Source organism: Piliocolobus tephrosceles, chromosome 16 (genome assembly GCF_002776525.5).
Source record: "Piliocolobus tephrosceles isolate RC106 chromosome 16, ASM277652v3, whole genome shotgun sequence".
NCBI lineage: Eukaryota > Metazoa > Chordata > Mammalia > Primates > Cercopithecidae > Piliocolobus > Piliocolobus tephrosceles.
This window is the reverse complement of record NC_045449.1, coordinates 69008991-69035131: the sequence shown is the minus strand read 5'-3', so window position 1 is coordinate 69035131 and position 26141 is coordinate 69008991. Positions and strand designations below refer to the sequence as shown.

The following is a 26141-nucleotide window of genomic DNA, read 5'->3' as shown; positions in this document are numbered from 1 at the left end:
CAAAAAGTAGAAAAAGTAGCCGGGCATAGTGGCCCACACCTGTAGTCCAGCTACTTGGGAAGCTGAGGCGTGAGAATTGCTTGAGCCAAGGAGGTCAAGGCTGCAGTAAGCCATGACATGCCACTGCACTTGTGCCTGGACAACAGAGCAAGACCCCGTCTCAAAAAAAAAAAGAAAAAAAGTAAAAGTAGATACACAGGGAACTAGGCAAGTAAGAAATAGAACACTAAGCAGTTACTAATGCTGGGGAAAATTGAAGGATTGTACAAAAAAGTATCATTGGGTCAGGCACAGCCGCTGATGCCTGTAATCCCAGCACCTGGGGGGGCCGAGGTGGGTGGATCACTTGAGGCGCCAGGAGTTCAAGACCAGCCTGGCCAACATGGCGAAACCCCGTCTCTACTAAAAATGTCAAAAGTAGCCAGGCTTGTTGGCATGTGCCTGTAGTCCCAGCTACAGGCCAAGGTAGGAGGATCGCTTAAACCTGGGAGGTGGAGGTTGCAATGAGCCGAGATCATGCCACTGCACTCCAGCCTGGGCAATCTCAGACTCTAGCTCAAAAAAAAAAAAAAAAAAAAAAGTATGATTGGTTTTAGTGCATTATTTAAATTATCAGTGAGTAGTATTTCATGATATACTACTGATTAAACCAGAATATGTGATATTATTGGTATAGGGCAGGGGGAAACTAAATCTTCCCTTTGCAGACAATAGATAATGGCTGGAATAAACTAAGAAAGCAGTAAAAGCACATTCTTTAGAAGTACTGTATCCATTTTGTGTGCATTGACTACAAGATTAAAAAACAGAAACGTACTCTAAATACAAAGAGAAAGCAAAAAACAAAATTGAGAGTGATCGCCTGTGGGTGTTGGTAGGGAGCTGCTCTTTTTCATAAGCCTTTTAAAACTCTGACTTTTAAAATTATGTACATGGGTTAGATTGATCAAAATAACTACAGAGTGTAAGTGAAGGGCATTTAAGGATACACAAAAATAAATACTCTCAGATCATCCTCTGCATTTTTTAATATTTGCTGGGACTCTTTCTTCCCCTGTTAGAGCCAGCAGCGCCACATGGAATATCTTAGGTATGGCCTGAAGGAATAAACATTGATTTGGTTTATTAGTTACCTGCAGCAGAATGTTTGGCTTTCAGAATTTGACTGAAGGACTCACTATCAGACGATTTATTTTCTTTTTGATAATACTTATCTCGGTCTAATCTTAATATTCCCTACTGGCTCACTACTTAATATTCCCTACTGGCTTCCCTACATAGCTCACCATTTGCAGCTATGCTTGATTAGTGCCCCAATTGTCAACTTTAGAACAAAGGAATAATAATCACTTGTGCCCCTCAAATAAGCTGCTAGGTCGTAATTATCCAAGAAAGGTGTCACTATAAATAATCTGTCCCAGTTCTGTTGTTTTCTGCTTTTTAGCAAGTATGAAAACAGTGACCGAGCTAACCAGAACAAGGCTTTACTTTTCTTTAGTTATCCACAGATCTAGGTTGTGTCCTATATTCATGGTTGGAGACGCTTTGCTACACCAGTGATTGTACTACTGCCAGTTCAGCATCACCTGATACAGTATCTCAGGGTTCTCACAGAATCTTTTACCTGCAAAATGCAGTTTGTATCAGTTTTTTTTTTTTTTTTTTTTTGAGACGGAGTCTCGCTCTGTCGCCCAGGCTGGAGTGCAGTGGCCAGATCTCAGCTCACTGCAAGCTCCGCCTCCCGGGTTTACGCCATTCTCCTGCCTCAGCCTCCCGAGTAGCTGGGACTACAGGCGCCCGCCACCTCGCCCAGCTAGTTTTTTGTATTTTTTAGTAGAGACGGGGTTTCACCGTGTTAGCCAGGATGGTCTCGATCTCCTGACCTCGTGATCCGCCCGTCTCGGCCTCCCAAAGTGCTGGGGTTACAGGCTTGAGCCACCGCGCCCGGCCTGTATCAGTTTTACACTCTGCTTGCTCTAAGAAGCTGTATGCAAGGTGACTGAGAGAGAGACTTCACTTTAACCTTCTTTGGGCACCATCTCCCTGCACTTTCTTTCCCAAACAAGATAGTTGGCAGCTCAGATTCTGAAAAAGGGATTCCTTTCAAGTGTAGATTAGGACTTCAGCTCTGCTCCTTAGGTTAGTTAGAAACAATGTGGAGCTATTTCTGAAGTGCCGAGTCTTGGTCATTTATTTCATTCCTGGTGGGGACCCCAGAGTCCTGGGGATCTGCAGGGGAAAGAGAGCCTAATGCAAGAGCATCATCCCCATTATTTCCACCGTACGCGGCTCGGAGCTGTGATCTTTCTCTGGTTACCTGAACTTGCCGATCACAACATGGGAGTGCTGGGGGAAAGCTGCCAGTGCTTGTAGCAGTAAATGGATTGAAAAAGCAGTTCGTACGTTTACTTACTCCTGCTCTCCTGGGAGCAGACCATGGTTTAGTTTCGAGAAGAGTGCACCAGCTCGAGACCAAAGAGTCTTGCTTTGCTTGCTCTTGACTGTGGAATAGGGAAGCCAGCATTCTCAGAAGACCAGAAGGGAAGGTGGGGGGAAGGGAGGGAGACAGGCCTGTTTAACTGAGAAGAGACAGGTGCCATCCCCAGGGTGAGGCCTTCCTTTCAGTGGACCGTATTTGGTGCTGGAGAAGAGCCTGTGAGGAGTGAAGGAGGAAAGGCGGAGACTGAGCGGGACTCCAGCCGGTTCCTGCACACAGTGCACACCCAGCGGGAAGGAAGAGGAAGTGTGTTCAGGAATAGCTCAGGCAGCTGTGCCATTGGCCGACAGGCCTGTCAGTCGCCTGGGGGCTGAGGCTGAAAAGAGGAAGAAGTTGGGGGGGGCCCTTGCCTGGAAGGGAGGGAGGAGGGCTGAGCCAGGCCGAGCCAGGGGGCGTGGGGGCTGGGACAGCAGGCCGATTGGCAGGGCGGGGTTGACTTCAATCCTGGCCACTTCTCTTAATCGTCCCTCTCCTGCTTCAGATTGGCATTGTGTGTCCCAGAGTGCCGGAGCGAGTCCCAGAAGAGAGGCGAGGCTAAGCCCAGAGCGCTGGGTTGCTTCAGCAGGGAAGACTCCCTTCCCCCTGCTTCAGGCTGCTGAGCACTGAGCAGCGCTCAGAATGGAAGCCATCGCCAAATATGACTTCAAAGCTACTGCAGACGATGAGCTGAGCTTCAAAAGGGGGGACATCCTCAAGGTAAGTGCTGATGCCGAGCACAATGCTGAGATCGCTCTCCTTGTGCTCACTCACCTTCTTTCACCCTGATTACACACAAAGAAGCTGTGTTTTTCATTGTAGACTTTCAACATTTACCATCATATTTGATCTGGAGAGCTTGAGATAGATGCTGAGTAGAATATTAAATCTGACTTAAGTGAGTTGGTGTGATGTGTGGTCTTTAACTGCCTTTGTGTGAATGCTTCAAGTATTTGTTTGTTGATACTGGTAATATTTCAAGTAAAGTCAAAGTAGTGTGATTGTAGAAAGGAAGTATATGAGTAGATTGATTTGCCCTGTAGAGTTTTATTTTAAAAATAGCATTTTTTAAAAAGACCTAGACTTGAAGTATTTATGTAAAAGCATTCAGTTAGTCTTATATAGCCAAAAGATTTTGCTTTCTAGAATATGATTTTGGTAGGTTAGAAATTAATTTTCCCAATTTAGAGAGGTTGTTAGAAGTGCATACCAAAACTCATTAAAGAACCTCAGTGTATTTTTATTCTTTGTGAAAAAACAAATGGAGTTCGAAATAATAAGGTGCAACCTGCTATTGTACAAGTCAGATTTCCACTTTCTTAAAAGAAACTTGAGCAATTACCCCATATTAAACTCTAATTGCACGAAAAGAAACCTGCTGACAGTTTAAAAATCAGCTTCTATACCGTGTGCAGCTTATTTTGAGGCCCACTATTTATATGAGGATTCGCTCTCCCCCAGCACATGTTAATTATGTTGTTTACCCAATTGACTGGAGCAGTTTGCCCTTTTGGATGTGTAATGTATTTTAACGAGGATGAGTGTTATCAAAGAGTATGTTAATTTTAAAGGAGGAAAGTCTGAAGCTTAATGTTTCAGTGTTTCCTGTGTCTCAAGTTTTGACATTTTTCCTTCAGAGCCTTAGACTGATTGTTGGAATTTGCTACCTCATTTGTTTACTACCCCTGAATGAAATTCTTAGAATTTTATAAAGAGAAAGCAAGTGGAGATGTAGAAATATGGTTCTTTATAAAAGGACGTGCAATTTTTTTACTTTTAAGTTATGTGGACTTATTGATAGTCTCTATTTTGCCCTCATTGCCCAAAGCGTAGAGTTCTACTCTGAAGTTAACTGCCCAGTAATTTCTTAATGTTAGAAACATAAGTGGAGCCTCATAGAAGGTGATGCTGCAGAGCCCGTTAAAGAGAAGAAAACTCTGTGTCTGTGTGTTCATTTCAAAGCTGTGTTTGTGGCTTTTCGAGGGTATTCTCAAAGTCAGCACTCAATTGTCAGGAAGCAGAAGGAACCAGCTCTAGGTTTCTATTTTCTTGGACTAAAGAAAATATGCCCAGCTAGAGATCAGGGCAAAGTTAACTTAGACTACAAAATTGCTCAGTTTTCATTGGTATATGGGAGAGGAAATTTGATGTTTCTGTAGGTGATTACTGTTTTCCTCAGATAACCTGCTTGTGATGGTATAAGACAGGCTACTCACATGCCCCCATTTATAACCTGTACAAAAACCCTTTTGGGCCAGTATTTTTTGTTTGTGATATAAACTTAGATTTCATAAGTTTATATTAGAAACTTGAACCTAGAAGGCTGGTAGTTCATATTTTTCTCTAAATCTGTCCCATTGCACATTAAGCACTGAAGCAACAAATTAAAACAAAACTAGGGACATGCGGTCTCTTTTTAAGAATTTTTTTTTTTTTTTGAAATGTACTCTCGCTCTGTCACCCAGGCTGGAGTGCGGTGGTGAGATCTGGGCTCACTGCAGGCTTCACCTCCCAGGTTTACACCATTTTCCTGCCTCAGCCTCCCGAGTAGCTGGGACTACAGGCACCTGCCGCCACGCCCAGCTAATTTTTTGTATTTTTAGTGGAGATGGGGTTTCACTGTGTTAGCCAGGATGGTCTCAATCTCCTGACCTCATGATCTGCCCTCCTCGGCCTCCCAGAGTGCTGGGATTACAGGCGTGAGCCACCGCACCCAGCCTTTTTTTAAGAATTTTTAAACAAGAACTTTCCCTGATTTCTGTCTTTGAAGTTTATGCTAGACCTAGACCATGAACATTTTATAAATTCTTTTTTTTTTTTTTTTTTTGAGACGGAGTCTCGCTCTGTCACCCAGGCTGGAGTGCTGTGGCCGGATCTCAGCTCACTGCAAGCTCCGCCTCCCGGGTTCAGGCCATTCTCCTGCCTCAGCCGCCCGAGTAGCTGGGACTACAGGCGCCCGCCACCTCGCCCGGCTAGTTTTTTTGTATTTTTTAGTAGAGACGGGGTTTCACCTTGTCTGCCAGGATGGTCTCGATCTCCTGACCTCGTGATCCGCCCGTCTCGGCCTCCCAAAGTGCTGGGATTACAGGCTTGAGCCACCGCGCCCAGCCACATTTTATAAATTCTTTAACTTAAATTAGTAAACTCAGGAACAAGTGTAAAAACCTTCTCTCCCATCCTTTTATTAGGGAAGAAGATGCTGTTTAACAATCCCTCAGAAATTTTTATTATGGAGGAGAAAGTAAATCAGAATATTCACGTTCACTTTCAGATTTTCTTTGAGGAGAGAGAAAATTACATATATGTGGTTCTTTTCAATTTGGTAGATAACCGAGATATGAAGTCATAATGCCATTATTGCTTTTGAACGGTGGCCATTAGTTGTTTGTTGGTAATGTTGTGGCTTTACTCCAAAAGAAAAAAAAAGAGTGACGATACAGTAGTTGCCCTTTGTCTCATAACTGTGTGAAATGGCTGGGTGAAGAGGAGGAACATGCTTTCTTAAAAGCTGTTAGTTAAAAAAACAGAGTTTTTCTCATTTGATTCTTCCTTTGGATAGCTTTGATTTGGTAAGTCTTGAGGGTATTAATTGTAAGCCAAAACATGTTTTAAAAGTTGCTGGAATGGCATTGACCAATTTAACTTTCATTGAAATAGGCATATATATGCATGCCTCTCTTGATAAAGGAGATGTGCATATGGATATTGAATAAGTTTCATTTCAAGATAATGAAATAGAAAGGCACTTAGCCTTCATCCTCTGACTATAGTTCAGAAGGATCACATCTTCTCCTGTCTTGGAGTTCCTGGTTAACTTTTAGTTAAAAATGATGACTCCTTTCCTCCAGCACACCCCTTCCCTACTTTCTGTCTACACATTGACCTGTTACTGTCCTGAGAAAAAGAGGAAAAAATAAAAGCATTTTCCTAAAATAGAGTTGAATGGTTCAATATGTCTGCCTTTGTTTCTCTCTCTTATAAAAGCTTGTGTTTTTCTTGGCTGGGGGAGGGAGAGGACACTGAGATGTAAAATAGAAGGAATTGCCCTTCCTCTGTAGGTTTCAGGCCTGGTGTGGTTGGAATAAATTAGAATTCCTCCCACCATTGTACGGCAGACTTGAGACAGTCCCGGAGGTTCTCCACCGACGACCCCTAAATGGTCTACACTAGAGCACATAAAACTGGATGAGCTTACCTAGGAGCTGCAGCTGCCATTTAGGGGCTTATGTATACTTACTTCAAATTATGCTGCATAGGAATTAAGAGACCATTTTGAGCTCTCAAATCTGCTCATTCCATTCTAGAGCCAGCTTCTTGCTTTCTTCAACTCTAGTGGAGAGCCAGCCCTGGGTCATCTAGTTGTATTCTACCTTCTCTGGCACTAACTGCCTTTACTAGTTTCTTAAACTACTTTAAAAACAGGTCTTGAGTTCACATTGAGCTCTTCAAAGCATCCTCTGTCTTGGTAGCACTGCCTGGCCTATTTCAGTGTCACACTCACTAAGCATCTCTTGAGCCAGATACTGGGATAAGTTGCTTTGAGAGTTGGGAGAGAAATCTAAGATGTTCTTAGTCCCTTCAGAAGCTCCAAAGTCTCAAGAGAACTGAGATTAATATGTGAAACTGTACAAGGTGGTATATAAAATTTTTTTTAGAAAAGGGAACGATCTTTTGAAATTTCTTAAGTTAGACTTACTATTTTACAGATGAGGAAGTGGTGGCCCATAGAGTTAAATGATCTATCCAAGAACACACAACTGTCATTCTTAGTAGTGATTTGTAGTAGTGATTCTTAGGAGTATTTGATGGTATGCACACTGTAACTGCTAGAGTCATTCAGGAAGGATGAGACTGGCAAGCGCTGACATCAGTCAGGTGTGTGCAGAGTTGTGACTTGAACTGAACCTTGTAAGGAGAACAAGACGTGTAGGTTAAGAGAAGGAGCACATTTCAAGGGAGACAGAAGTTGTGCTTGTTGTGTTTGAGATAGGAAGGCTGAATAAGAATCTAGACTGACATAGTGGAAAATAAGGTAGAGTTGGAGCAAGGTGAGAAAAGCCTAGTTAAGAGTTTGATCTGGTCCTTAAGAAGCCTCGGAAGGTTTTTAGTGATGAAGAGTGTTGTGTTGTGTGTAAAGAATTGCAAGGGGACAAGCCTGGGATCCCAAGCCTGGATGGTGTCAAGTAATCTGTATCAACCTGGGATACTGGAAATGAAAGAGGGGAGTGGTTTGAAAGATACTGAAAGGAAGAATCACAGGATTTCTGCCTGTCAGATAGGGGCATTTGAGTAAGTCTCCTAAGAAAGAAATGCCCTTTGATTATGATCCTCAATGGAGAAGATCGGTGAAGAGCCAAACCCTAGTTTGCTTGGTTAGAGTTTTCACAAGTTGTAAGTCCTGAGTTTCAGTGCACGAGTCCCATTTCAGGGGTTCAAATACCTAATCTAAATAAAAAACCAGGTACACTAGTAGAAGCCTGAAGGCCCTACCTGCTCATGAAGCTGAGAGAGGAAGATGGCTTGAGCCCAGGAGTTGGAGCCCAACCTGGGCAACAAAGCAAGACCCCATCTCCAAATTAAAAAAAAAAAAGAAAGAAAAGAAAAAATCCCTCCCCCCCACCACACTATTTTAAAGTCCTAGTATCAGTGTACTCTGTAGAAGCATTAATTTTTTCTCCCAAAGTGCTGGATTACAGGTGTGAGCCATTGTACCCAGCCTTTGCCTTTTGGTAAGAATTCTTATCAATCTTGTTGACTGAACCAGAATATTGCATTTAATCTTTAACAAGGAGGTTAGTTTGTGGCCAGGCGCGGTGACTCATGCCTGAATCCCAACACTTTGGGGAGGCCGAGGCGCATGGATCATTTGAGGTCAGGAGTTCAAGACCAGCCTGGCCAACATGGTGAAACCCTGTTTCTACTAAAAATACAAAAAACAGCCGGGCCCGGTAGTGTGGGTGCATACCTGTAATCCCAGCTACTCAGGAGGGTAAGGCAGGAGAATCACTTGAACCCGGGATGTGGAGGTTGCAGTGAGCTGAGATTGTGCCACTGCGCTCCAGCCTGGGCAACTGAGAGAGACTCCATCTCAAAAAAACAAACACACACACAAAAAAGGAAGGGGGCAGTTTGTTGTTTGAGTGCTCTTAAAGCAAATAATCTGCTTGCTTTTTATTATATTCATTTTGTCAGCTGAATCATCTATTTCCAAATAGGTGCTGAGAATGAACTTTCAGTTCCTATATAAATAAGACTCTTTTTGGGAGACTGGCTGAAGAGGATTCTTCCCCCTGGTTGGAGAAGGAAATGAGTAAGGAAATGTAGTATTCTTTCAGAATCTTTCAGTTTCACCTCTAAACCATATGGTTGAATAGCTAGTAAGTTGTTGGGTTGTTTTTTTTTTTTTTTTTTGGTGAAGTCTTGCTCTGTCGCCCAGGCTGGAATGTAATCGCACGATCTCGGCTCGCTATAGCCTCCACCTCCTGGGTTCAAACGATTGTCGTGTCTCAGCCTCCTGAGTAGGTGGGATTATAGGCGCCTGCTACCACACCTGGCTAATTTTTTGTATTTTTAGTAGAGATGTGGTTTCACAGTGTTGGCCAGGCTGGTCTTAAACTCCTGACCTCAAATGATCCACCCGCCTTGGCCTCCCAAAGTGCTGGGATTACAGGTGTGAGCCACCAGGCCCGGCCTGCTAAGTTATAGGTTATTCCTAATCTTGAGTGCTGAAAGATTGGCTTTTTTTTTTTTTTTTAAGACAGTCTCCCTCTGTCACCAAGGCTAGAATGCAGTGGTGCCGTCATAGCTCACTGCAACCTCTGTCTCCCAGGCCCAAGCAATCCTCCCACCTCAGCCTATAGCTGGGACTACAGGTGTGTGCTACCACACCCTGCTAATTTTTGTACTTTTAGTAGAGATGGGTTTCACCATGTTGGCCAGGTTGGTCTCAAACTCCTAACCTCAAAAGATCCACCCGCCTTGGCTAGGATTACAGGCTTGAGTCACCATGCTGGGCGAGATTGGCATTCTTAACCCCATTTTATGGGTGCAGAAACAGGCTCAAAGCTTAAGAAACTTGCTCAGATTCACACATCTAGCAAGTGACAGAGATGGAGTCTGATCTTAGAACTTGCTGTGGTGTACCCATCACAACACATGGATACCCCTCTTAACTGTCCCCGTGTTAGCAAACCAGAAAGGTTAGGGTATCAGTAGTCTTGCTTTGTTCAACTGCCCGGCATTGCTTCCATGAGTGATTTATTGGACTTCCTGTCTAGACTAAGTTTGTCATTTTGTATGTCAGATTACCAGATATGACAAAGATTGACCCCATCCTCTGTTGACTGCAGTGTGAAGAAATGGGTACCACCATCCCATGTCTCTAGAGATTTTTACCAATATTGTCTTTCTCACTGGTGGCTTGGTAGTAGGTATCAGAACATAAAATGATCCAGCAATTATAATTTTAAGAATTTGTTCTGAGGCCGAGCACAGTGGCTCATGCCTATAATCCCAGCACTTTGGGAGGCCAAAGAGGGCAGATCACTTGAGGTCAGAGTTTGAGACCAGCCCGGCCAACATGGTGAAATCCCATCTCTACTAAAAATAAAAAAATTAGCCGGGCGTGGTGATGTTTGCCTCTAGTCCCAGCTAGTCAGGAGGCTGAGGCATGAGAATCGCTTGAACTCAGGAGGCAGAGGTTGCAGTGAGCCAAGATCATGCCACTTTACTCCAGACTGGGCTACAGTATCCAAAAAAAAAGAAAAATTTATTCTAAGAAACTCTTAAACAAGTGTTTTAAAGATGAAGACATAAGGATGTTTATTTCAATTATCTATATGCCACCTAGAAAAAATTTTTTCTGCCAATACTATCAATTGTAAGATGCATTTAAGAGATGTTAAGACACATAAAAGTGGCATGCGCCTTCCAGTTGATGAAATTGCCATACTAGCCAAAAAACAAAACCAATTAGTGGGGTTTACAAAAGTAGATAATGGCACCTATTAAGTGGAATACCATGAAGGTGTTAACGTTGATCTATATCAACACAGAACAATACCTATACTTGCACAGAGAAATGTTTAAATGGATCCTGTTTTAATAAGTAATAATATAACTAACATATTAAATACTTAGCCTGCCCTTGCACTAAGCTAAGTATTCAACTTCCCTTCTCTTTTAATCTCACACAAATCCTGTAAAGGCAGATGCTGTTATCCTCATTTTACTGACAAAAAATCTGAGGCTTAGATTGAATAGTTTGCCCAAATTCACAAGTTAGGATTCAGATCCAGTCTGTTTTAGTCCTAATTTTATGTTCTTTCTTTCTTTTATTTTTTATTTTTTTATTTTTTTTTATTTTTGAGACGGAGTTTCACTCTTGTTGCTCAGGCTGGAGTGCAATGGCACAATCTCAGCTCACTGCAACCTCCGCCTCTGTGGTTCAAGTGATTCTCCTGCCTCAGCCTCCTGAGTAGTTGGGATTACAAGCATCTGCCACCATGCCCAGCTAATTTTTGTATTTTTAGTAGAGGCAAGGTTTCACCATGTTGGCCAGGGTGGTTTCAAACTCCTGACCTCAGGTGATCTGCCTGCCTTAGCCTCCCAAAGTGCTGGGATTACAGGTGTGAGCCACCACGGCTGGTCTTATTTTCATTTTTGAAACAGAGTCTTGCTCTGTCACCCAGGCTGGGATGCAGTGGCATGATCTTGACTCACTGCATCCTCAGCCTCTCGGGCTCAAGGAATCCTCCTACCTCAGCCTCCTGAATAGGTGGGACTACAGGTGTACAGGTGTGCACTACCACACCTGGATAATTTAAATTTTTTGTTTGTGTGCTTTTTTTTTTTTTTTTTTTTTGGTAGAGCCAGGAGGTCTCACTGTGTTGCCCAGGCTGGTCTCAAACTCCTGGGCTCAAGCGATCGGCCTGCCTCCCAAAGTGCTGGGATTACTGATATGAGCTACTGCACCCGGCCTCTATAAATAAAGCCTTTCTGTACACAAATGAGGTCAAACTAGAGAGAGAGGCCATTTAGGAAAAATTGCTGTCTTTTCCTCTTTGTTTATTATATACGTAGATCTCATTCTGAATGGTCTCCCAAGAAGTAACTGAATTTCAGGTGATTTTTACTCTTTATTCTCTTTTGAATTACTTAACATATATATCAGTTTTATTATTTGTTTTATTTTATGTTATTTTGATGCAAGAGTCTCTTGCCCAGGCTGGAGTACAGTGGCGCGATCTCAGCTCACTGCAGCCTCCACCTCCTGGGTTCAAGCGATTCTCCTTCCTCAGCCTCTTGAGTAGCTGGGATTACAGGCACACGCCACCACACCTGGCCAATTTTTTGTACTTTTAGTAGAGATGGGGTTTTACCATGTTGGCCAGGCTGGTCTCAAACTCCCGACCTCAGGTGATCCACCCGCCTCGGCCTCCCAAAGTGCTGGGATTACAGGCGTGAGCTACCCTGCCCAGCTATCAGTTTTATTAAAACAAAAAAGTGACATTCAGATAGTAAGCAGTTTACATTCTGCATCTAGTTTACCTTGAAGGATATTCTAGGAAGGTGAAGTGCTCTGCTGAGGAGTGGTTTTGTTTTTTAAGGGTTGAGGTTTAACCTGATTTTAAATCTTTTAGGCCAAAGTTCACTGTGACTGTGCTCAGTATGATAAAACTTTGAGACATTTGAAAAAGTGACCCAAAATGACTTTTTGAGGAACACCTTTGTCCTTTTGGCAGCTACTCCCTTAATTTTACCTCCTTCTGGATGTGGAATGAGAGACATCTGAAGTATTGTAAAGAATACTGGCTAGGCGCGAGACCTGCCTGCTAGGAATCCCAGCTCTGTCACAGGCAGATCTGGCATTGCGATGTTGGGCAATTTACTTGGGCAGTTTACGGGATGGCTTTGTGTTTTGTTTCTGACATCTGCAAAATAGGAACAGTAGTCACCTACCTTCCTGGGGTCATAGTGAATATTAAAAGAGCCAATATGTTGGTGTTTTTTGTTGTTTTCTTTTTGGGAAGGAGTCTCGGCTCTGTCACCCAGGCTGTAGTGCAGTGGCGCTATCCTGGCTCACTGCAACCTCTGCCTCCTGAGTTCAAGCAATCTTCTGCCTCAGCCTCCTGAGTAGCTGGGACTACAGGAGTACGCCACCACACCCAGGTAATTTTTGTATTTTTAGTAGATGGGGTTTCACCATATTGGCCAGGCTGGTCTCGAACTCCTGACGTCGTGATCCACCTGCCTCAGCCTCCCAAAGTATTGGGATTACAGGCGTGAGCCACGTGCCCAGCCTATGTTGGTGTTTTTAAAGCAGTAACTAGTATGAAGTCGACAGTAATTGCTAGCTTTTAGTTTTATTAATGCTATTCAGGTATACAACATTGATAAGAGGTGATGAGTCCAGACCCCAGGTTCAGGAAACTATTGAGTCACATGACTCTACCCATAAAACTGGCCAAAGGTTATCTGCTATTACCTCAGACTCAGAACTGTTCTAACCCTGTCCCAGAGCTCAGCTGAAAGCACAGTATTGTTGGAGGGGTTTTCTCTGTTCTTACACATCTATAACAAATAGATGGATACCTATACTGTGTCTTATTGGGGGCCTCTTTTGTAAGTTTCTTTAGTTTACCGAAGCTTTGGGATTGTGCCGTTGGCTAACAGTAAGGAATGTTTGAAAAAACAGCCTTGGGGAAAACTCATGCTATTTACTGTAAGGATATTAAGGACGATTTCATTCTCTCTAACTGCCCTCAATGAGAAGCCATGGGTAAACATTCTCTCTAGTCTCAATAGTGAGAATAGATGTATTTTTCCCAAACAACTTAAAAAAATCTTAAGGATGCCATAGATAATGCTTAATATTTCCTTCTTTATTAGAAAGTTTAGCCCACCTTGGTCCGGTTTCTAGCAGTAGTTCTTATACTTTTTGTCCTAACATTTTTATCAAAAGAACTACGTATTGAGTGTCCCTAATCCAAAGATCTGAAATCTGAAACTTTTCTGAGCGCCAACATGGCACTCAAAGGAAGTGCTTACTGGAGCATTTTGGATTTTCAGATTTAGGGGTGCTGAACCCATATGAATGCAAATATTCCAAAATCCAGAAAACTCTGAAATGCCTCTGGTCCCTTATTTCAGATAAGGGATATACAACCTGTATTAATTATTAGCAGTAAACTCTTGAAAGTTTTTTTCCTCATTTTAACAGTGGCTTTTATTTTCAACTATGGACTTTTTATTCCTTTTTTTTGAAGGACTTTTTTTTTTTTTTTCTTTTTTTTGGAGACAGCATCTCACTCTGTTGCCAGGCTGGAGTGCAGTGACATGATCAGCCAACCTCTGCCTCCCGGGTTCAAGCGATTTTCCTGCCTCAGCCTCCTGAGTAGCTGGGACTACAGGCACGTGCCTCCATGCCCAACTAACTTTTGTATTTTTAGTAGAGATGGGGTTTCACCATGTTGGCCAGGATGGTCTAGATCTCTTGACACTGTGATCCATCCGCCTCAGCCTCCCAAAGTGCTGGGATTACAGGAACCCAGGACTTTTAAAATCTAGGTTTAACAAAATGGCAAAAGCCCTTGGTAACATTTTTCTTTTGAAAAATACAAGAGCGGCCGTGCGCGGTGGCTCAAGCCTATAATCCCAGCACTTTGGGAGGCCAAGATGGACGGATCACGAGGTCAGGAGATCGAGACTATCCTGGCTAACACGGTGAAACCCTGTCTCTACTAAAAATACAAAAAATGAGCCGGGCGAGGTGGCGGGCGTCTGTAGTCCCAGCTACTTGGGAGGCTGAGGCAGGGGAATGGCGTAAACCCGGGAGGCGGAGCTTGCGTGAGCTGAGATCCGGCCACTGCACTCCAGCCTGGGCCACAGAGCGAGACTCCATCTCAAAAAAAAAAGGAAAAGAAGAATACAAGAGCATCAGTTTTAGTTATGCAGTGAAAAAAATGTATTTTGGACCTAAAACTGTAGGATTCACTGAGAACAAGAAAGGGGTATGTGTTTTGGGAAATGTTGATCATTTCATGTCATTATTTCATATATCTTTATTTTCTTTTTTTTTTTTTCTTTGTTGAGACGGAGTCTCCCTCTGTCGCCCAGGCTGGAGTGCAGTGGCCGGATCTCAGCTCACTGCAAGCTCCACCTCCCAGGTTTATGCCATTCTCCTGCCTCAGCCTCCCAAGTAGCTGGTACTGCAGGCGCCCACCACCTTGTCCGGCTAGCTTTTTTTTGTATTTTTTTTTAGAGACGGGGTTTCACTGTGTTAGCCAGGATGGTCTCGATCTCCTGACCTCGTGATCCGCCCGTCTCGCGTCTCGGCCTCCCAAAGTGCTGGGATTACAGGCTTGAGCCACCGCACCCGGCCAGTTTGACAGTGTTTTATAGGACTATGTTAACCAGATTTGTGAGATGATGAAACATCTTTCCCTCAGCATGTAAAATGCCTGACACAGGTTTTCGGCCGCATGTTTTATTTTATGCTATTTTTTTAGGTGGTTAATTTCCTTTTTCTATAGCTTTGTCAGGTTAAATTCATAAGTGATTATGATAGCAGAGAAATCTGGCATGTATTCATAATTTAATTTGTCTTTGACCTAAATGAATATTTTCTAGAGGGAGACCATCCATCCTAACTCATGCTTGAAACAAGATGGGAAGACAGACAAACCAGTCTTTGTTTAGTTTATGTTGCAAATGTTTAGCTTTAAGCCAGGAGGCTCTGCTGAGAACTTTTGAGAAGAAAGTATTGTAACTTTTAGTGCAACATCCTCACTCACATATACTACAATATAAAGAAAAAAGAAGAGTGTGATGTTGGGTAATAGTTGGTTTTCTCTGGATTAGGGATTATGGAGAACTTTAACTTTCTGTATTGTGCATTTCTATAATAGATTTTTTTTTTTTTTATTACAAGCTATTAGTTTTGTAATCAGAAAAAGCAGTAAAAAACAAAAACACTACAGTAGTTTCAGTAGTTTTCCAGATGTCAGTTTGCAGGTCAACAAATATTTTAGGGCCGTTTTGCTGTCTAACAAGGAAAGAAAAAATCACTGTGCACAGCTTCATGGAGCAAATTCGTTTCCTACTAAAACTCTTCTTGGTGTAGACAGTACCTCATCTTCCACACTATATGAGGTTATTACATAGAAATTTTGTAGAATCTAATATGATAAACTGGAAACATGACATGTTTAGCTGTTTTCTCTACGAATAAGCAGATTGGCCCTAAAACTGGTCTTGCTGTCTAGATTTCTAGTTATATCTCAATTATCTTTTCCCCACATGGGATGTGAAAGTAATGTTATATGCTTTCTTGTGTATGTAGTTTTGATTTAGGTCAGTCTCCACACTGCATTAAAATTACTAATGAGATAAATTGCAGTTTTCCAGAGGTTCATGTTTCCGTTTCTCCTTCCTTGTCCTTCCTGCATTTTTAGCCCCAGTCAAAATTCTATTTATTATGTATCAACTTTTATAAAATGCTTGACTTTGAAAAGTGTAATTAAAAGACAAAGATCTGAAATTAATAGTGGGTTTTAGCTATCTATCATTCATTAAGAAATCAAGTGACCAGGTGAGGTGGCCTGTAATCCTGGCACTTTGGGAGGCTGAAATAGGAGGACAACTTGAGCTCAGGAGTTCAAGACCAGCCTGGGCAACATGCAAGACCTTGTCTGTACTAAAAATCAAAAAAAATTATCCAGGTGTGGTGGTGCATGCCTGTAGTCCCAGCTACTTGGGAGGCTAAGTTGGGAAGACTGCTTGAGCCCAGGAGGGAGAGACTACAGTGAGCTATGTTTGCCCCACTGTATTGCCCCACTGTACTCCAGCCTGGGTGACAGTGTGTGACCTGTCTTTTTTTTTTTTTTAATGGAAATCAAATGTCTTCTTTATTCTTTTAAAATTTTTATTAGACTCATTTAGTAGAAGAAGCATAAAAGAAATTAGGTCATAATTCCCTCCTGATGCCCAGATAACAATTTTGAAATTAAATAAGCAAATAAATAAATGTCTCACTCATCATTAGAAAATTTATATGATAAACCTTCTTCCCAAAGAAAATCACTATTCAGGTTTTCTGTAACCTTTCAGAAAAAACACTTAATGCATATAGCTGTAGTTACTTTTATTGCAGTTCCTTGGTACAATAAAGCATAACAATGAAACCATATTCAGAATTTTATAATGAAAGTAAGCAGGTACTTCATCTTTGGAGAGAAGAATGGCATTTCTGTTAAAGTGTACCTCTTTAGAAAATGGCAGTAGCTCAGAGGATTTCTGTACCAGGCTCTTAGAGAGGATACAATGATTAAGACTTAGCCGGGTGCGGTGGCTCACACCTGCAATCGCAGCACTCTGGGAGGCCAAAGCAGGTGGATCCCAAGGTCAGGAGATCAAGACCATCCTGGCTAACATGGTGAAACCCCGTCTCTACTAAAAATACAAAAAAAAAAAATTAGTCGTGCGTGGTGGCGGGCACCTGTAGTCCCAGCTATTCGGGAGGCTGAGGCAGGAGAAGGAGAATGGCGGGAACCCGGAAGGCGGAGCTTGCAGTGAGCCAAGATCGCGCCACTGCACTGCAGCCTGGGAGACAGCGAGACTCTGCCTCAAAAAAAAAAAAAAAAAAAAAAAAGAAAATCGTATTAAAGCTAAGTCAGAATAGATTGTGAACCGAAAGTATTAGAAGAACTAATACTTTAGTTGTTCGTAAACTTGGAGAAAGTCACACTATCTGCTCAGAGGCCTGTAATCTGCCTTCTTTAAGCTTGTAATAGAATTACACCCACCTGAACAGTTGTTATCTTTAAAGTTCTTAGTAGTAATTTTCATGTTTAGCTATGAATTTTTTAGTGTTGTATGTTCACGTGTGCAATTTCTGTATTTTTCTCTCACTTCATCCCTTCTCTGTTAGGTATTAAAGGCCTGGCAAAAAGGACATGCCTCTCACCTGCATATCCTCAGGTGACCTCATTAAAAATTATTCTTGTATAACTTGCTTTTGGGTTTGGGTGTTTGTTTGTTTGAGACAGTCTCACTCTGTTGTTGAGGCTAGAATGCAGTGGTTAAATCTCGGCTCACTACAACCTCTGCCCTCCTTGGATTCTCCTACCTCAGCCTCCCAAGTAGCTGGGATTACAGGTGCCCACCATCACGCTCAACTAATTTTTGTACTTTTAGTAGAGATGGTGTTTCATCATGTTGGCCAGGCTGGCCTAAACTCCTGACTGCAGGTGATCCCCCCCCCACCTCTGCCTCCCAAAGTGCTGAAATTACAGGCGTGAGCCACTGCACCTGGCCCAGGTTTGGGTTTTATATTGTCAACTGAAACTAAGGCTGTTGAGGCAGAAATGATTTCATAAAGGTTTTATTGGAAGGCCTGGCAAATGAGAATCGACGTGGGAAGACACACCAGCAGACTTGGGGATTGTTCTGAAGTCTGTCCCAAGGTGAAAGATTTTTTTTTGTTTTGCTGTTTGTTTCTTCGTAGGTTGTTTCCTTTTTTAGAGTCTTGGTCTCTCGTCCAGGCTAGAGTGTAGTGGCGTGATCTTGGCTCACTGCAACCTCCGCCTCCCAGGTTCAAGCAGTTCTCCCACCTCAGCCTCCCTAGTAGCTGGGACTACAGGCGGGTGCCATCACACTCGGCTAATTTTTGTACTTTTAGTAGAGACAGAGTTTCGCCGTGTTGGCCGGGCTGGTCTGTAACTCCAGACCTCAAGTGATCCACCTGCCTCAGCCTCCCAAAGTACTGGGATTACAGGTGTGAGCCACCACATCCAGCCTTTTTTTTGAGACAGGGTCTTGCTCTGTTGCCTGGGCTGGAGTGCAGCCTCAACTTCCTAGGCTCAAGCAGTTCACCTACCTCAGCCTCCCGAATAGCTGGGATAACAGGTGAGCACCACCATGCCCAGCTAACTTTTTGTATTTTGTAGAAATAAGATCCCGCCATGTTGCCCAGGCGGGTCTCGAACTCATGGCCTCAAGCAGTCCTCCTGCCTTGACCTCCCAAAATGTTGGGATTGCAGGCATGAACCGCTTTTTGTAATAGAAATGGGGTCTCGTTCTGTCACCCCAGACTGAAGTGCAGTGGCCCCACCATAGCTCATTGCAGCCTCGAACTCCTGGGCTCAGGTGATTGTCTCACTTCAGCCTCCTGAGTAGCTGGGACTACAGATGTGCACCACCACACCCTGTATTTATATTGAAAACTGTAACTTTTATTTATTTATTTTTTTTAGTAGAGGGGGTCACTATGTTTCCCAGGCTGGTCTTGAGTGATTCTCCCACCTCAGCCTCCCGAGGAGCTGAGATTATAGATGTGAGTCACTGGGCCCAGCTGTGAAGGTCTGTTTTATGTTTTTGAGACAGGATCTGGCTCTGTTACCCAGGCTGGAGTGCAGTGGTACAGTCATGGCTCAGTACAGCCCCAACATTCCAGGCTAGTTGACCTTCCCACCCTAGTCTCTGGAACTACAGGTGTCCACCCCCATGCCCAACTCTTTTTTTTTTTTTGTAGGGATGGAGTCTCATTATGTTGCCCAGGCTTGTCTCAAACTTCTGGACTCAAGCCATCCTCTCACCTTGGCCTCCCAAAGTGCTGGGATTACAGATTACAGGTGTGAGCCACCTTGCCTGGCCTGTGAAAGGTTTTTAGGAAAGTTTGAAAGAAGGGAGGGTACTCCTGAGACCAGAGTTGTCTTATTTTCATTGGATAGTAAATATGTAAATTATAATCGTTGGTTACAGATTATATCATACAGGCTAAAAATGTCTATGTGCAAGACAGTCAATAGAAGTTCATGCTTCGGCTAATCTTTTTTTTTTTTTTTTGGAGACAAGAGTCTTGCTTGCTCTGTTGCCCAGGCTGAAATGCAGCAGGGCAGTCTCCGCTCACTGCAGCCTCCGCCTCCCGCATTCAAGAGATTTTCTTGCCTCAACCTCCTGAGTAGCTGGGGTTACAGGGGCATACAGTAGCTAGGCCCGGGTAATTTTTTATTTTATGATTATTACTATTTTTGAGATGGAATCTCTTTCTGTCACCCAGACTGGAGTGCAGTGACACGATCTTGGCTCACTGCAACCTCCGCTTCCCAGGTTCAAGCAATTCTTCTGCCTCAGCCTCCCAAGTAGCTGGGACTATAGGCACATGCTGCCACTCCTGGCTAATTTCTTGTATTTTAGTAGAGATGGGGTTTAACCATGTTGCCCAGGCTGGTCTCGAACTCCTGAGCTCAGCCAATCTGCCTGCCTCGGCCTCCCAAAGTGCTGGGATTACAGGCCTAAGCCATTGCACCCATCCAGGCCCAGGTAATTTTTGTATTTTTTTAGAGACGAGGTTTTACCATATTTGCCAAGATGGTCTCATACTCCTGACCTCAGGTAATCTGCCTGCCTCGGCCTCCCAAAGTGTTGGGATTACAGGTGTGAGCCACTGTGCCCGGCTGATTTCTGTTTTCATTGTAGTTGTAGAACATGCTTTTGTATGATTTTAATCCTTTCAGATTTATTGGGGCTTGTTTTATGGCCTACCATCTGGTTTGTCCTGCAGAATGTTTTCCTACGCACTTGAGATAGATTTTTATTCTGCTGTTGTTGGGTAGAGTCTTCTATAGATGTTGTTAGATCTCTTGATTACTTTCTCTCTCTTTTTTTTTTTTTTTCTGAAGGTTGTGTTCAGATGGATTTAACTACCATGAAATTCATCATAATTCATAATCAGCAATTATAGGAAAGAATAATGTGAGCTTTTGTGGACTTGTATCCAATTGAGAACGTGAAAGATCAGACATAGAATGTGATGTGATGATTGGCATGAGAAGTATAGTGATAGAATTATGTAGGTCAGGCTAGCTGGCTCACATCTGTATTCCCAGCACTTTGGGAGGCTGAGGCGGGAATACCCCTTAAAGCCAGGAGTTTGAGACCAGCCTGGGCAACAAAGTGAGATCCCCATGTCTTCCAAAAAAAAAAAAAAGAAGCAAATAGTTTAAATTAGTCAATCGTGGTGGCGTACATCTGCAGTCCCAGCTACTCAGGAGGCTGAGGCAGGAGGATGACTTGAGTTCAGGAGTTTGAGGCTGCAGTGAACTGTGATCTCGCCACTGTACTGTAACCTGAGCGACTGAATGAGACCCCTTATCTCAAAAAAGAAAAAGAAACAGAATTATTTAAATGCATGAATCCTAATGCTGTGCAGAGAGCATATGCCATGTAGAGTTATTTGAGAATGTCATGATAGTAGTAGCTTTTTTTTTCCTTCTTTTCTTGAGACAGAGTCTTGCTCTGTCGCCCAGGTTGGGAGTGCAGTGGCGTGATCATGGCTCACTGCAGCCTCAATCTCCTAGGCTCCAGCAGTCTTCCCACATCAGCCTCCGGAGTAGCTGGGACTACAGGTACGCGCCACCACACTTGCCTTTTTTTTGTAGTGATAGGATTTTTCCATGTTGCCAGGCTAATCTCAAACTCCTGAGCTCAAGTGGTCCACCCACCTTGGCCTACCAAAATGCTGGGATTACAGGTGTCAGCTACTGTGCCCAGCCAAATGTAGCATTTTGAGGAACTTTTTTTTTTTTTTTTTTTTGAGATGGAGTCTTACTCTGTCTCCCAGGTTGGGGTACGTGCAGTGGTGCATGCAGTGGCGTGATCTCAGCTCACTGCAACCTCCGCCTCCCGGGTTCCAGCGGTTCTCCTGCCTCAGCCTCCTGAGTAGCTGGAATTACAGACGCCCAGCACTATGCCCGTCTAATTTTTGTATTTTTAGAAGAGATGGGGTTTCACCATAATGGCCAGGCTGGTCTCAGACTCCTGACCTCAGGTGATCCGCCTGCCTCGGCCTCCCAAAGTGCTGGGGTTAGAAGCGTGAGCCACTGCGCCCTTCCTTAATGAATTCTTAAGAATACCAGTACCTTGATTAATTATAGCAACAAATTATTGAGTATCTCCTAAGCAAAGGGTACTGTGTTTAGTGCTAAGGTTGATACTAAGAGCAGAATTACAGATGTGAAATTTAATAAATACACTGTTTTAAGAGCTTTGCTGAAGATGTGTATGTAATGTTCTGAATGAAACAGACTTAGTAAGACATGAGTGTTGAAAAGTTTTCTCAGCTAATTTAGCAGCACTCAGGACTGCTTTGTCCATGCAGATATGGCTGACTCACTGAGGACTTTCGTTTCTAACATTAGCCAAGCTTACTGTCAACTCTGAAGAGATGTTGGAGTTGTCCTAGAACACTTAAACTTGGAAGTTAAATTGCCTTTCAGTGTGTTTGGCAGAGTTATAAAAGCAGACATGAGCCATATTGATAGCGGCACGGCATATGAAGAGCTTCAGAACTTATGACACTTCTTTGACGTTCTGTGAAAGGCTGTAGATAAGTACCTCCAAACTTCATGCCTCCAGCCTCACTCTTGCTTAAGGAAATACTCTATGAAAGTAGATTTTTTTTCTCTTCTTTTCTTTTTCTTTTTTTTTTTTTTTTTTTGAGACAGAGTCTCTCTGTCCCCCAGGCTGGAGTGCAGTGGCATGATCTTAGTTTACTGCAGCCTCTGCCTCCCGGGTTCAACCGATTCTCCTTCCTCAGCCTCCCAAGTAGCTGGGTTTACAGGTGCCCACCACCACGCCTGGGTAATTTTTGTTCTTTTAGTAGAGACGGGGATTTGGTTGCACCATGTTGGCCAGGCTGGTCTCAAACTCCTGACCTCAAGTGATCCGCCCATCTCAGCCTCCCAGAGTGCTGGGATTACAGGCATGAGTTACTGTGCCCAGCTAAATATCTGTTCTTTTAGCTCTTTATTAGTTCCTGTGTAGTGATGAATTATTTTCTAAAAGCTTATAAATTGGTGTTTCTGTGGAAGATATTTCTCATTGAATGCATATTAATAGTGTTTTAAAGTGAGACCACAAAGTATTTGTCTTCCATGTGCTTGGTATTTTTTTTTTTTTTTTTTTTTTTGAGACGGAGTCTTTGTCACCCAGGCTGGAGTGCAGTGGCGTGATCTCGGCTCACTCCGCCTCCCGGGCCCACGCCATTCTCCTGCCTCAGCCTCCTGAGTAGCTGGGACCACAGGCGCCCGCCACCATGCCCGGCTAATTTTTGGTATTTTTAGTAGAGACGGGGTTTCACCGTGTTAGCCAGGATGGTCTCGATCTCCTGACCTTGTGATCCGCCCACCTCAGCCTCCCAAAGTGTTGGGATTACAGGCGTGAGCCACTGCGCCCGGCCGTGCTTGATATTTATATGGTACTCTAAGCTGCACTGTGGAGTACTGTGGCCCCTAGCTTATATGGCTGTCATTTATATTAGGCTAAAAATTCACCAGTGCAGCCGTATTTCAAGTTATCGGTGGCTGTGAGTGGCTAGTGACTCTACTGTATTGGGCAATGCAGATATAGGACATATGCAGAAAGTGTTATTGGACAACCCTGCTGTGGAACATCACCAGTGTTTCTGGAATCACTTTTCGTGGCTTGAAGTATTTTCTGTTCCACTTTGAAATGCTAGAAATCATGTCTTCCCTTCTCTTTGTAAACTCCTGGTGATTATTGTGGTCTTTGGAGGTGAGGCCCTTGGGCCGAATTGGGATGGGAGTGGAAAGTAAACTGCTTTGCTGTGGACTTGAAGTAGAATTGGGTTGAGGTGTTCCCGTTCTCGTGAGTCACTTGCCTGTCTGCACTGTTCTCTTTCCTTGTGAACCTTTTATTTCCCAAACCCCTTCTTTACCTTTTCCGCCTCCAGCCCAGCCTGTGCTGAGGCAGATAGATACTGGGAACCTGTTGCACCTAGTTCTGCATCTTCACTAGTGGAAATAAAAGAGTTCTTCTCTTAGGCTCACTGCTCGGGGGTGGCCTGTAAGATGTTCTTGAGTCTAGTGCTTTCTCTTCTAATTTGGGTGCCTTGTGTCATTGGATGTGTAATGTGGTCTTGAGCTAAATGTGCAGACAGCAGCATCTGAGACATATCCAGAGAGCAGAGGCAGCATTTCTTTGAATTCAGCAAAACCATAATTATTGTGTTTTCTTTTCAGAACTCTGTTTTACGCAAATAATCTTCAGCACAGTCTTACTCCTATTGTAGATACTCATTTTAATTCTTTGTGTTAACTTGCACCACAATTTTGCATAATTTACTTTCCTCATCCAGAAAGCTCTACAGTGTTCCATTGGTCAACATTTTTGCCAGTAATGTCAGAAGTAATGGGTTGGGTGATCTTAGTTTCTATATTTAAACAAAATTTTGTGAATTTTCAGTTAGTTGCTTGTTTTCCCTGACCACTGGGCTATCTCATATTTCTAGTCTTCAGTCATGTTGTTCCTTTTGTCTGGTGTAACCTTTAGAATTTACGTGCCTTGGCCACCCCTCGTTGCTTAGAACAGACCCAATCTCCAGAAGATTTTCTGGGTGTTCTTCTCTTCTGTCGGGTTCCCCTCCACTGCCCCTGAGCACCCTTGTGTACCTCTTGCCACAGTGTGCTTTTGTTTCTCCAGTTCACAGTAGGTTCCTCTATCAGCATCTTGCACAGTTGCCTAGCAACATAGTTTAATGTGTTGGAGGCAAGAAGGGAGGAGATTCACACCATGTTCATCCTACTCAGTGTGAACCGAGTCTATAGTTGATATCCTCTTTGTGTCACTCAGTGTTGTCCTGCCGGAGTTCAGGCTTGGTTCTTATGTTGCCGCAGCTCTTTTGTCTTTATTTAGACGACAGACCAGAAATAGGAACCCTTGAATTTTTTTTTATTCCTTTATTTTTCTTGCCAGAACCTTGGTTAGGTTTCTTAACTACTTCTTTTTGAGTCATTGTAAAGTATAATTACACTTTACTGTAATCTAAAGAATACTTAATCAGTGTTATTTTTTATTTTTATGTTTTATTTTTGTATTGATGAGGTCTCTGCATGTTGCCCAGACTGGTCTCGGGCTCCTGGACTCAAGCAGTCCTCCCACCATGGCCTCCCAAAGTGCTGGGATTACGGGTATGAGCCACCACACTTGGCCTCACTTTTATTTCTTAAAGTCACTGCCCAATAAACATTCCAGGTTTCCACCAGTTTTTGTTTTTGGACATTTGTTCCATCCAACATCATGATGGCATTATACTTTAGTGGATTGTCCACACATGGGTAAGAAAGATCAGCTATGAAAGGAGGCGTCGAACCCATTGGCTTTCCCACCTGAATTTGTTCTTTATTCTTCGGACCTATAAAAAAACAAGACGGACCTATAAAAAACAAGACTAAAACTCACAGGAAGAGTTTGAAGGAACTGTGATGATTCGTTCTTATTTACATAGTTTACACAACCCATAGCCCTAGGGAAAGTGCCAAAGAACAGCTTTGCAGAGGACTGAAGTCCTCCTGGGAAGAAGAGTCCCTTCGTATCAGATGGCTCTCTGGAGTTTACTTTGCTGCTACAAAAGTAAGTTGGATTGAGGGAAAGGTTTTCTTTTTTTCAAGCTTTGCCAGAACACTTGGCTTAACAAACAGCTGTTTGAAGTCTTAATTGTGTCCTGTATTTCCAGGGATGCGTTCTGACCTCTTATTAGCAACACAGCTAGGGCTGCCTGGCATGCTTTGTGGTGCCAAACATAGCTGTAGCCAGCCTGGAAGGTATCCAAACCGAACAAGATATTGAAGTCAGAAGGAACAAGTGGTACAAATTCTCTCTTAGTCAGAGTTTGGAAAGCCTTCGTATTGAAATTCATGCAGACAGATTTGACACACTTCTGAAAATTTTTTTCATCCACTGACATTTCAGTTCTTCCAGGCCCGGAATACTGGGTTTCAGTCAACAAGGCACCAATATCTCTTTTTACATTTGCCCATAGCAGCCAGCTCTTGGAATGTATGAATATTAGTGGCAAACTTGGAGCTTGAAAGTTGCGTCAGTGACCTCTGTTAACATGCTAACCATATGATATCCACAAAATAATGAATTTGCATTTCTCATGGGACTTGGCTTTAGCCATTGCCTCCAAAGTCAGTCTGAGCATCACTTTTAAGCATTCATTCATTGAGTGTCCCTACCTCTTCATTAGTACTGTAATGGTCCATGTTTTGAGTTAGTAATGCCATCCTTCAAGGAAAGGAGCATATATGCTTTGAGTTGTTTTTCTAGTAGTGGTAGGTACGTTTGCATCAGAGTCAGTAAATTCTTAAATACCATCAGTCAGAGTCAAAAACGGTTGTTGTTGTTGTTTTCTGAGATGGAGTCTCCGTTGCCCAGACTGGAGTACGGTGGCACGATCTCGGCTCACTGCAACCTCCGCCTCCCTGGTTCAAGCGATTCTCTTGCCTCGGCCTCCTGAGTAGCTGGGGACTACAAGCATGCACCCCCACACCTGGCTTTTTTTTTTTTTGGGTGGAGACAGGGTTTCACCATGTTGCCCAGACTGGTCTTAAACTCTTGACTTCAAGTGATCAGCCCGCCTCGGCCTTCCAAAGTGCTGGGATTACAGGCGTGAGCTACCGCACCCGGCCCAGAAACAGTTTTTAACCAGTGCAACTCATACCCATCCATCCAAAGTCCTTGTGTCACTCTCACATTCTGATTTAACAGCTGAGCTCAGAGCAGCAAAGGAATAAATTGGAGTTTTTCTCAATACAAGGTTGACTTTGTCTTCTTATATTTTGCCTTCATAAATTTTCATATCTTT

At 43.2% G+C, this 26141-nt stretch overlaps 1 protein-coding gene across 2 annotated transcripts in view; it reads left to right on the top strand.

The window, feature by feature from the left end:
• GRB2 (growth factor receptor bound protein 2) overlaps positions 1-26141 on the top strand; it is an 86795-nt gene that overhangs the window by 11248 nt on the left and 49406 nt on the right. For both annotated transcript variants that reach the window (XM_023211827.1, XM_026456804.1), the window contains exon 2: positions 2979-3193. In XM_023211827.1, coding sequence (XP_023067595.1) covers positions 3116-3193 — 78 coding nt within the window. In that variant the 5' untranslated portion in view covers positions 2979-3115. The remainder of the gene's footprint in view (positions 1-2978; positions 3194-26141) is intronic.